Raw genomic sequence first — 11,980 nt, 5'->3', positions numbered from 1 at the left:
AGCGAAGAGCCGCGGACCCCGAGTTGCGGGAGCGCGATGTTGAGGCCAAACGTCAACGAAGAGCCGCCGGACCTGAGTTTAGGCGAGAAGAAGCGGCACGCCTGTGACAGTGTCGTCTTTCCACAAGCTTCGCTTACCCCCATTGTCTCGAACGGGGAAGCGCTCCTATTTTTTTATTTGTATATTGAATTACCTATATATCGAACTGTTTTGTGGTCCCCTTCAGATTCGATATATCTTGGTTCGATTATAAATGACAATCCAAAAGCATTGTCATTGTTACGCATCGCAGGAGCAACACCTTCGGTTTCGTTCCTTTTGGGTAAGCGCTCCGCAACGCGCCTCCGCTGCCACCCGCGCGGCCGACGGCGCGCGCGAAACCGAAAGCGAAACAAAGCAAAAAAAAAAAAAAAAGCGCGCCCGCCAGCGCGCTATCGTGACGTCACGTTTTCTAGCAACGTCACGATCTCCCGCCGACGTCACGCCCAACTCTCGACCAATGGGGAAAGCGGCGCTGTCGCTTTCGCTTTGGCGGCCGCACGCGCGCAATCCGCCGCCGCCGCTTCAGCGTCAGTCGCGTCTCGCAAGTCAGCCGCCACAGGTAGACGGACAGAGAGAGCGCAACGTCGTCGTCGTGGTCGCCGTCGAACTGGTTTTGCGTCCCAGCTGCGGCGAGACGAGCAACCGCGATTCCCGACTACGATAACGAAGCCGCGCGAGGCGAAGAAAAAAGTGTTTCCCCGTAGTTGTGGTGTCCGACCGAGTGAGAACAGCTCCGAGGGTTTCGTGCGTCGGCCTGAGTCCCTCAGAATCTACGAGAACGAGAGAAAAAAAAGAAGAGATTGACGCTGCCCCCCTAGTGAAGAGCGACCCGGGAGGTGGTCCCACGACTCCGAGAAGCGACGTTAAGAAAAATAACGAGCCATGCTTCGACGTCGACGATTCGCAGAGGCCGCGATACCAGCGCATCGAGAGAGTCAAGATCGCCGTCGCTGAAAACGTGGTTCTTTACGACCCGGTGCATCTCAACGCCAGTTTCGCCGCTTTCCTCATGTGAATGATAGAGAAGCACGTCTAGTTCGACAACGATATACACGTATACCACGCCAGTGTGCAGTGCGCCGGTTTCGTTTCGTCTGATTTCTGTTTCTAGTGCGTCTCCGTTCGCCACTTCGGTGATTTTCGACTTCGTCGTCGCCGACGTAGGCGCCTGTGAGATTTATTTTTGCACCGGTGGGTTTTGTGGTCGTCGTCGCTTCGCATGTGAGCCAAGCTTTGGCTAAAAAAAAAATTGTTTTTGTCGCCGTCCAGTTGTGTGACAGACCGCTGAGAAGTCATGGAGCGAGCAACGTCTGCGGTCGTTTCCTACCTGTTCGTCGCCCTGTGCTTCGGAATGGCCAGAGTAAGTACTAAAGTGATTTCTGCACAACTTCTACTATTTTTTTTTTACTCTTGTTACATACTTCGGCGCACCGTAGTTGCTGCTACGAATCATCGTCCCATCTAACCACGTTTCTTTTCGATAGTAATGAGCGAACGATCGGATAAAGGGACCTTTACAGTTATTCGCCTGACGTTCCTGGCGGAAACGTAGCTCCTCTGTAACATACGTGTGGTTCACGACGTGCGAAACTTGGCGGTTTTCCTACGTCACAACCATCGTGGCATATTCGTTTCGACGTTATGCTGGACGCGGCATTAAGAGCCCTTCAAAGAGCAATGTGTCCTTCTTTTTTGTCCGTTTTATTGCCTGACAATCAAAAACGTGGTGGAGGTTGTGAAGGGGAAATGACAAGTGCTCGCAGTAGCACGCCCAACTGTATACGTTGTGTCTTTCTGCCATAAGGCGGGAATTGTTCGCTCACTTTTATATGGCAACAGTGTTCCTGCTAACGTTCGATCGCAGAAAGAAATCCTACATGTGAATGGAACCTTGTACATTGCAGGCGGAGTGATCTACGTGTTCATGGTGTTCTCGTTGGCTTAAAATTTTCTGTCACTTTTTCGTCAATAAGTTTTGTACACTTCCTCTGACTGTGCGGTGTGGCAAGTCCAACTTGTGACCCTTGTGCGCGAATTTAATGAAGCTGCTAACTTGGGAAATCGTCGGTCACGTAAGACCCCGTTCAACGTGTCGCGAATATCTTGCGAGTCCACAATATCGCCGCCGCAGAAATAATTATAATAATATTTTTATTATTATTTACATATACCTTACAGGCCTCAACAGAGGCATTGTGTAGTAAGGGAGGGTCAAATAAAAGAAAAAGTCTACACCAAGTAGGATAACAATGAAAAAACATAACAGTAATCATAACAGAAATACTAGTGATTTCAGATATTAGATTACAAGATATTACGATTCGGAAGAAATTATGTGAAGTACAAGACAACTATGGCATCATGGAACATAATATAAGTATTATTAGTATCATCATCATTAAATGGAAAATCTGCACAGCTTTACTTTCGTGTGCTCTCAATGCTCTGTAAAACTGAGTTTTAAACTCAGTTACGCCGTCCTACATCACAAAAAGCCTTGAAAAAAATTTTGGACAGGCAGCTGCGAAAATCGTCATTTTCAGGTGACATATATGCGAAAGGGATTGCGAAGTTGAGCTCAAAACAGCGCCCGGCGAATTTCGCGTTGGATGCGCACAGTGTGAAAAAACGTCGAGTCTTATATTCGAGTGACGCATTGGTGCGTCACGTGTCGAATATAAGAGACCCCATGCTCGTGAATCCACGAATGAGCGCGCAACTAAACGCGACGGTCATAGTCGTGGAGATTAACATAATCTGGGTATAAAAGTTCGTGCCAGAGAACCTCTGGCTGTATGTAGTTGAAATAAATTCTCAAAGGTCCGGCTAGTTGGTCGTGATTCATTCTCAAAAACGTTTTCAACCCTAAAGACACAGCGATCATCCCGAGTCCGTCCGTCTTGTGTTGCGGTCGTTTTCCGCGCGGATTCAAATTGAATGCATCAATTCCAGCTCGTCCAACTTTCCGCGTTACTTAATGATACGTGTAGGCACGACAGAGAAGTACACACGGACAGCATTGGTCGCAACTGAGTCTTTATTGCACAAAACCCAAACACCAACAGAAAAAAAAAAAACAAGAAAAGGACAGGAACGCACCCTGAAAACAATAATGAAGCCTGTGTACGAGGCAAGAGAAGGAAAAATGCGGCATCAGCGCACAGGTCTGCTGGCTGATGCATGTAGGCGGGTCAAATATTTGTGTTGTACTCTTATAGACGCCGGAGTGGGGGAGTCCGGATTAATTACGATCACCTAGGATTATTTAACGTACACCTAAATCTAAGCACAGTCGACCCCAAAATTTCACGGACCACGAGATTTTTGAAGAAAACAAAACGGTTTTACTGGCTCTACTGTTACAGGCTGCTGGGAAATTTGCCGCTTATTGAGATCCCATGGGCCGTACACGTTTGTGGTTGACTGTACACTGTTTTTTTTTTTTTTTTTTGCATTCTGCCTCCGTCGGAATGTGGCCATCGAGTTCGGGTATCGAACCGGCGATCAAATAATGCACAACATCGCAACGCCATAACCACAGAGGGCCTGACTGTACGCCAAAGCTACGCGACAGCGCCGTGCATGATTACAGCCACCGCCTGGCCCCTCGCTTCACATTGCCGAAGGCGCACGAGTGCAAAGTTTCATTTTTCTTCGATCCACGGCGAGAGTGCATCTGAACTCGAGGACGACAGCGCAACGGAAACGACGAACACACTGTCATCCTTTCAAATGCTGTCGCAGTAAAAGCAAGGCAAACATTCGCGTCATCTTATAATCAAGCGGTAATGCCGCGTTTCTTGCAACGCGAACGCCCCATCGCAAGCTTGCTGCATCGCTTGCAGCCAAACGGTTTCTCTGGCGGAAAGACCCCATCAATGGGCAGAATAAGCGGACCCTCACTCACCAATATTGCAGCGAAGCTGTTAGCCTCTCGGTGGTCGACATTTTTTCGTGTCCGGTAGGTGAACAAAAATTATCATCGTCAGCAATGGCTCATACCCCCGAAAGCAAGCGACAATGTAATGGCTCATACCCCCGTAAACAATGCAAAAAAAAATGCAATGGCTCATACCCCCGTAAGACTGAGGCTACAAGCGCTCAGCAAAGTGAAGCGAACAGTGCATACATTCATTGAAATCGTCCAAACAACACACAGAACAGCATACATTTTAATAAAGAAGCTCAGAACAAGCATCCGAACCACCAGTAAAGCATTAACACCGCCCTCATAAGTTGTAGTGGTGATTTTGCAACAGCTTCACTGGGCATCATGTTTAGCAGGACCGGGATGGCGAGTCTCATTTTTTTTTTCGGCTACGTACTCCTTCACACTCATCGGCACTCACTCACGTTTTTACTCGCGCCAACTCATACTGGCCAACACTAACTCGCCTTCACGCTCGCTCCCAATCACGCTTACCGTCACCTATACTCGTGCTAATACTAGCGTCGTCTAACACTCGGCAACACTTGCTCCTACACACTCGCTGAGAGTCACTCGCGTTCATACTCACGCCCACTAAAACTCAGCAGCACTCGTTTCGTTCATACCCGCGTCCAATCACACCTTCAGTACAACACACCATCTATGCCCCACATCTGTGAATTCAACGTGGAGAGAGTAGGGGGCTTAGTGATAAACTCACGAGTGAGTATGCCGACCTCTGCTATAGACCCTCAATACGCGCAACGAGTTCGCGAAGGTCGTTACAGTAAGCGCTGCACCAACAATGTACAATCCCCAACTTCGCGATGAAGGCAAACAATACCCCCGCTCCCCCCTCTGCCCCCTTACACCCATCCTATATCACGCACGATGAAAAACACCTCTCTCGCGTCCTACAAGGAGGGAGAGAAAGTGGGTTAATTAAACCGGCGTCAATCCTTATTAACAAATGGCGCCGAGCTTTGCGAAAAACGTTCGTAGCGCGACGAGCTCCGAGTCACGATATATAGCTAGAGCGATGTGCGCGCCGCTTGTGAGGAGGAGTGCGGACTCCTCCTCCTCCTGAGGCTGCAGCGCGATCCTTGATCTCTGACACCCAGTCTTCATAACACGGGGTTACACGAACGAGACGGAAAGCAAGCTTACGTCGGCGAAACTTACATGACCCACAAACGGGGCTTGCTCTCGACTGCTTTGCTGCTTGTTCCGGAATTATGCTTTCTCTTCTTCTTCTTCTTCTTCTTCTTCTTCTTCTTCTTCGCTAATTAACCAGTGGCAGTGCTTGGGTGTGTATGTTCTCGCTTGGCCCCGGCTTAATGATCATTTGACGGGAGAATAAAGTACACGCTCGCGCCCAAGCCGTTTTTCCGTGACTTCTACCACTCTAGTGCCTACCCAAAAAGCGAAAGAAATGAAGAGAAAAAGAAAGAGAATCGTTTAATCTCTCGGCGAGACAGGTTTCTTTCAGAGCAGGACTCGCTTCCTTGTAGGCTTGGATGACCCGATGGCAAGCTATCCGTTTTGTTTCTTTTTCGTTCTGTTTTGCTCATATTAGGACGTTTACGCCGTTCACTTCTGCCTTTCTTTCTTCCTTCCTTTTTTTTTCTTTTTGTCTCCCTGTCAGATTTGGCGCTATGTTTAGCGCCCGACCCTGCCAGAATCGAAGAGCGGCTTACGCAGTCGGCTTCTCTCGGTGTCTCCGAGGACCTCTCAGTGTGAGGCATCGCGGTATTAAGGGAAGTCTCACACCACGCATATAATCCGCTTATCCTATTGAATGCAGCCTTTGATTCTTGCCACGTGAGATGGAAACCGTCAGCAACGAAGCGTAGAAGGACTTAAAAGATCATTTAGTGACTCCCAGCGTTCTCCTCTCACGAAGGCCTAAATCTTGAAAACACCGACAGATATTAGCCCGCCGTTGCCGTACGTTTGTTTTGACGAAGTAGACGAGCTACACGGTCTTTTTTTTTTTTTTCGTTTTTTCCAACGAAGGTGTTCGCTTTTAAGGTAACGATCACAAACCCTCACCTTAGATTTAGAGACAGAAAAAAATCGCTTCTGCGGCAAAGATCGCCCGCACTAATCAAGATTATCAAAACTCAATTGGGATATTGCATCATTCCCAAGCCTGCGTGAGCTCAAATGTGACTGCGGAGGCGCGAATAATGTGGGATTCCGACGTGGCGCCGAAGTGAACCATAAATCAGAGAATCAGAAAAAAAAAGCCATCCCGGCTGAATTCTTCGTTCTCCAAGAGTTACTCGAAGGTATGTCGGAAGCTTGTCGCTTAGCGATGCCGCGTACGAGATAACCGATATCGATCGCCGACGAAAAGACGAAGCGGCCACTGCGCGTTGCAGAGTGCCCTCGTTCGTGCTTCGGAAAGCCTTGAAGCACGCTACGCAGGCTGTAGCAAGGAACCGATGGACGCGGAAGGCGGGAGGGTTATAACCGACTCATTGGGAGGGCAATGACATTTTGTGTGCGCGTACGCTTTATCCCGACGATATCGCTGCATCACCGTCTGAGATCTATCCTGCTGATCCATCTTATGCACGATGAAATTGTACGATGCAAACTCCTTTCGTAACGGTCGTCTTCACCCGATACGAAAGTAGCAGAAAGGACTATAAGTAGACTTAGGATAGAGCGAACAAGATGGTAGGACAAAAAAATTATGAAGTTATTGGGTGTTACGTGCCAAAACCACGATCTTATTATGAGGTACGTCGTAGTGGGGGACTCCGGAAGAATTTGGACCACCTGGGGCTCTTTAACGTGCACCTCAATCTAAGTACACGGGTGTTTTCGCATTTCGCCCCCGTCGAAATGCGGCCGCCGTGGCCGGGATTCGATCCCGCGACCTCGTGCTTAGCAGCCCAACACCATAGCCACCAAGCAACGACGGCGTGTATGGTAGGAAAACACACAAAATACAAAGTAAATTGAACAGAGGTGATTGATGCATAACTGAAAATCGAGTATCAGTTATTGAGACAACGAACTGCTAAATATTAAAGCGAGGGAAAAAATAAACTAATGCTCAAATCTGCGGGTCATGTATAGGTGCGTTAAGACATGCATGATGTAAAGGTAACAGTGCAGTTCCTGGAAACATTACAATCATCGCAAACAACCAACATTTTCGTTCAGCCTTAGCTAACGTCGCATACAAAGAAGGAGTAAAAGTGACTTTTAACGTAACCTCCATGTATTACTTTATCTAGAATTGTATAACCTAGCGATCTTGTTTCTATTCGTGGTTATGTTTATATAAGTAACAACTGTATTGTTTATTTATTCCTAAATGTAACCCTGCCATCTTTAATGCACCCGGCGCTGGGGGTTTAAATATAATTAAATAAGTGAGCGGTCTCCTTGCAGAGGATACAATAACGAAGGGTATATCACGCGAAATCCGCAGGAATCTTTTCATTGTTGAGGATGAAACGTAACCTAGGATGGGGTACTAAGGCGTCAAATCTCATTTTTAAAAGGTTGCGTAAGCTTTGCGACGTACACACGCAGCACTTGTGCGTGTACCAACCCCTGACGAGTACAAGCACTAACCATGAAGTTTCCAATACTTTCTGCGGCGATATCATTTAAACAACCACCGCCAGCAAACATCATTTTGAAATCGTTTCCCGTAATAGACGTCACGGGACAAAAAAAAAAAGACTACATAAAGAATAAGCCCCTGTCGTGCTCTCAACCGCTCCTGTGTATCTTGCACATTCGCAAACGCCGAAGCAGAGATAAAGCAACGACCGGAAACGATTCTCGTCGCCTAAAAGTGCTCCCGACTGCCCCAAAGCAAAGAGGCGCGTAATGGATCGCGCGAGTAACACGTATTACGGCAGATTGCCATGGCTCCTCAGCAAAGATGGCGGCGCATGTGACATTGTCGCCCCCCCCCCCCCCATCCCCCCTCCGCGCTGCATGCAGCCTCCTAGCGTTCATTTTCTCAATCAATCTCGGCACTCCGCACATAAGCCTTGCGTAAGGTTATGCGATCAATCTCACCTCTCTGGATTGATTCTCTGAAGAAACTAAATGAAATAACGGAATATGGAGCGCGCTTTCCTAATACGCAACCTGCAGCATCCCGCGCTGATCTTTCTGCGATGTTATCCACACCTTCCACGGCGGGCTTCGAAGAAGACGAGAAATGAGGCTCCCTTCTGTAGCATACAGATGAAGACCTCCCGACGCGATTGCGTCGCGGTATGTACACACACACACGCACGGCTCGTTACACATTCCGTACATTCGAAAGACCGGCAACACTGGTGCAAGGGGTCAAGTCTCGCTGGAGCGTGCTCGAGGCGCGGTGATTAAGGGTTACGCTGTAGCGCGCTCACCTTTGGATCCATTCCGCGTTTCGTTAATCTCCCGGGCGGAGACGTACCGCGGAAACAAATAAATAGAGCGAAGAAGAAGACGAAGAAGGAGCGAAACGAAATAGACGGGTTAAAAACACGGACAAATAGGGCTTCCCTTCCTCCTTTAGAATTTGATTACAGCTTCCGCCGACAGTAGTCGTCGCGGAAGGGTGATGTCGAAAGCCCGCAATCTCCGTACACATATACACGGGCGGTCCACCTCGGGGGAGGATGGGTTGGAGTCAAGTGGAAACGGTGAGGCATTCGGCCGAGAAGCGAGAGTCGTCGAAAACAAGCAAAAACGAAAAAGAAAAAAAAAAAAAACGCCGTGGCGATGTGACCCTCTTGCGCCGCTTGAACGCACATCCCTGACGGCGCCACACTGACCGACATATAAGTACCACATTCCCCTTCGTGTATTTTCCCCGGGTTTTCGCGGCCTTTTGAACTTTCCCTCGTTACCGTCGGTTGTTAAGGGCTTATCGTGAAGCCGCCGTTGCGGAATGAAGACATTTCGCGGAATGTCTGCTGTGCTCCGACAGATGAAAAAAAAAAAAAAACAAAAACAAAAAAAACAAGAACAATTAAACACAGAGTTGTAGTACAAATAGTCCTAAACAAAGACGACAGTGCATTAACCTTCACAATGCCAGCTAAAGCGCGTTCCGGCGGGCTGACTATAGCAGGACAAGCAGTTTCTGTAGTGAGGTTGTTCTCGACTGCATGGTTTACCCTGCGTAAAACACGCACAAAAACCATATTTCATATTCTTTTGCGCAGAAGGTCGGAACATTGCGCAATGTCACCGCGTGTCTTTTCTTTCGAAGTCAGCCGCTCGCCTATACTTAAGTGTCAGCGTCACCGCACACGTCACAGCCGAAGATGTGGCTGTAGTTGACAAACATTCGCGGCGACTTGTTATGCGCCCAAACAATCCACGGGCCGTATTCTGAAACGTTCGCCTAGGCGAAATTTCTCTTTTCGCTTTCAGGCGTGCGCTGATTGGCTGTTTTAGCAAAATTGGATGAGCTGATTGGGTGGTTGAGCCCGACGTCATTCAATTTTGTTCAACCAGCCAATCAGCGCGCACGCTGATTTCGCCTAGGCGAACGTTTCAGAATACGGCCCCAGTGCACTATATATATACAGAAACAGGTCGTTCGCAGGCTCGTTTGCACATGACCCGCTCGTTCCGTGTCCCCATAGATATATGTTCGTTTGTTGGTTCTTGTTGGATGTTTTTTATTTGCGTTTGTTCCAGGTCGCCTTGTTTGTCTCCGAGGGGTAACTGAGTTGTTCAACTAACCATTCCCTCGCATTTTGTTCTCGTTCCTACCTCTCTCTCGTTCGCCTTTGGTATAGAATAAAAAAATTGCGTTGTTATTCGCTACTGCCTAGCGCGAATGAATTAATACCGGCGATCGTCATGATGTGATGATACTGTGATAGTAATGTCACAACGTTTGGCAAGTATTTGACAACTATATTTGGCAAAGGTGAGACAGTACCACAATCTGTCACACAAATACCACTGGCGTCACAGTGTGGCACTTAGTGGAAATTTGCAGGACAGTTTGTTGGAATGCACATTTGTACGACTATAGACGCATGTTGCGTCAGATAGTTCTTGCGCATGCGTGATTTCTGCTTTTCGAATGGTAAAACACTTTTAGCGCTAAAGACCGCATGATGCTTCGGACGACGAGCCGGGTAGGTGGCTGTTTCATTGATGAAACCTGGCGGAATCTTCACAAAAATAAATAGAAAATCAGAAATGTTACCCTGAAAGACTTACACAAAGTCAGTACGACTCACACAGTATATATCTTTGTGCGAGTTTCTGAAATTTATTTGTACAACACCACGACTTCGCCTGTGGTGTTGCGCTTTTTTTTTTTTATTATTTGTTATGTATTTGCGTAAGCCTTCGCAGCGCAAAACAGAAAAACGGAATCAGCATGCTCCACCGTCTAGTCCAACGTCAGGCCACTTTAACGTGATGGCATTTGTTGGAAACTTGCATGTCAAGAACTTCGTACGATGATTCCGATGGTTCTTGCGCACTTCACGTTACGCTCTTTACTGCTCGTACGTATACAACCGTTCCTCGTGTGAGCTAAGAGCGTTTCCAAGTCGCCTTGTATTGCTCGCCGCGTTTACTGCCGCCGTGGCGTGCTTTCTTCCATGGGCTGGGTCCCCCCCACCGGCCTCGTCCGACTTTCTTCCCCTACCTCGTCTTCTGTTTCTGCCCGCCTCGTTTCAAGATCAGAGGGAGCGATACATACCCAATGCGCGCCCCATAATCGAATAGCGTCCCGCACCGATTGCATGCAACGCGGCCGAAGTAGAGATGTATCGTCGGCTGCGAACTGCATCGACGGCTGGGCCACTTAAAGGCCGGCTATCCCGGAATATTTGCTAAGAGTGAAGCTAAAAGAAGAAGGAAACAAGATCTGTATTGAGGAAGCAAACACGTTTAGCGAGAAACTGTGACGAAAAAGCCGAGGGTGAAAAGAGAGAGAGAGAGAGAGAGAGACGAAAGGAAAAAGGCAAGGCGGTTAACAAGAACGGAAAATCCGGTTCGTTACCCTATATTCGTGGGGAAGGGAGAAAAATGAAAATATATAAAGACAGATAGAACACAGAACTCGACAAGGACGTGAAAAAAAATGCTTGCTGTTGTTGTTTGTTTGTTCTTTCTTTCTTCTTTATTTCTTACTTTCATTCTTTTTTTTTTCTTTTTGCCACGGGGTAGGGTGGTCCTCGCAAGAACGTAAGTGTTTCACACGCTTGATATTTGTAAAAAAATCTATCATATTCGCTTCTTTTTACATATTTCTACGCATTCTTATATAATTGAGTACATTTCTACGCTTTTATTCTTCCTTAGATCCCTGTCTCACACACACACAATCGCGCGCGCGGACATCTAAACGAAGAAACAAACGAACAAAACCAGTTCTGCAAAACCAGGATGCTTTTAGAAGTGACCGAGCGTACTCGTTCAGACCGTGCCCACTTCCTCGGTCCGGTATATCGAAAACAACGGTGGCAGCTATATACGATGTGGCGTTATGAGCAGCTCCGTTGGCCGATCGCTTCCAACGATTGGAGGAATGCCCTCATTTATCTCCCGGAAGTAACACCTGAGAGGCGCGGCGAAGATTAACGGGACTCAGCCATATCTCTCTGTGTGCGTTAAAACCGAAGCACATGAGTACAGCGGCGCTCCTTGCGTGGGTATCCTCATTTAGCCGCACACGGGGACCATAGTGAACCGTAATCTAAAGCCGCGATCGCCGAATACCTCCGGAGGAATATGCAGGGTGTTCGGTTCAGCGCACGCTCAAAGTGAGGCCGCTAGCCGCAGTTGTTCTTTTTTCGTCCTCGTGCGCCCATTCTGTAACTTGCCCACGCTCGGTTGATTCCACTGCGAAATTATATAGGAACACTAGAGAGATAAACGCTATATCAGTTTAGATTAATTAACGTATTCTTTCTGATCTCCGATTTTCGTTACTTTCTCTTTAATAGGTCGTTAATAGGTCCTTAATAGGTCCTTAATAGGTCCTTAATAGGTAGCGGTTAAAGTGAAAATGAA

The 11,980-nt window shown here is 47.7% G+C and overlaps 1 protein-coding gene across 1 annotated transcript in view; it reads left to right on the top strand.

Moving 5' to 3' along the window:
- The first annotated feature begins 587 nt into the window (after window positions 1-587).
- Window positions 588-11,980, top strand: part of LOC119465823 (uncharacterized) — a 152,427-nt gene continuing 141,034 nt past the window's right edge. Inside the window, 1 exon segment of the mRNA XM_037726297.2 lies at window positions 588-1,402. Within this exon segment, the coding sequence (XP_037582225.1) occupies window positions 1,337-1,402 (66 nt within the window). The 5' untranslated portion in view covers window positions 588-1,336.

The sequence above is a fragment of the Dermacentor silvarum genome, chromosome 10 (assembly GCF_013339745.2).
Source record: "Dermacentor silvarum isolate Dsil-2018 chromosome 10, BIME_Dsil_1.4, whole genome shotgun sequence".
NCBI classification, from domain to species: domain Eukaryota; kingdom Metazoa; phylum Arthropoda; class Arachnida; order Ixodida; family Ixodidae; genus Dermacentor; species Dermacentor silvarum.
This window is presented reverse-complemented; position numbering and strand designations above follow the sequence as displayed.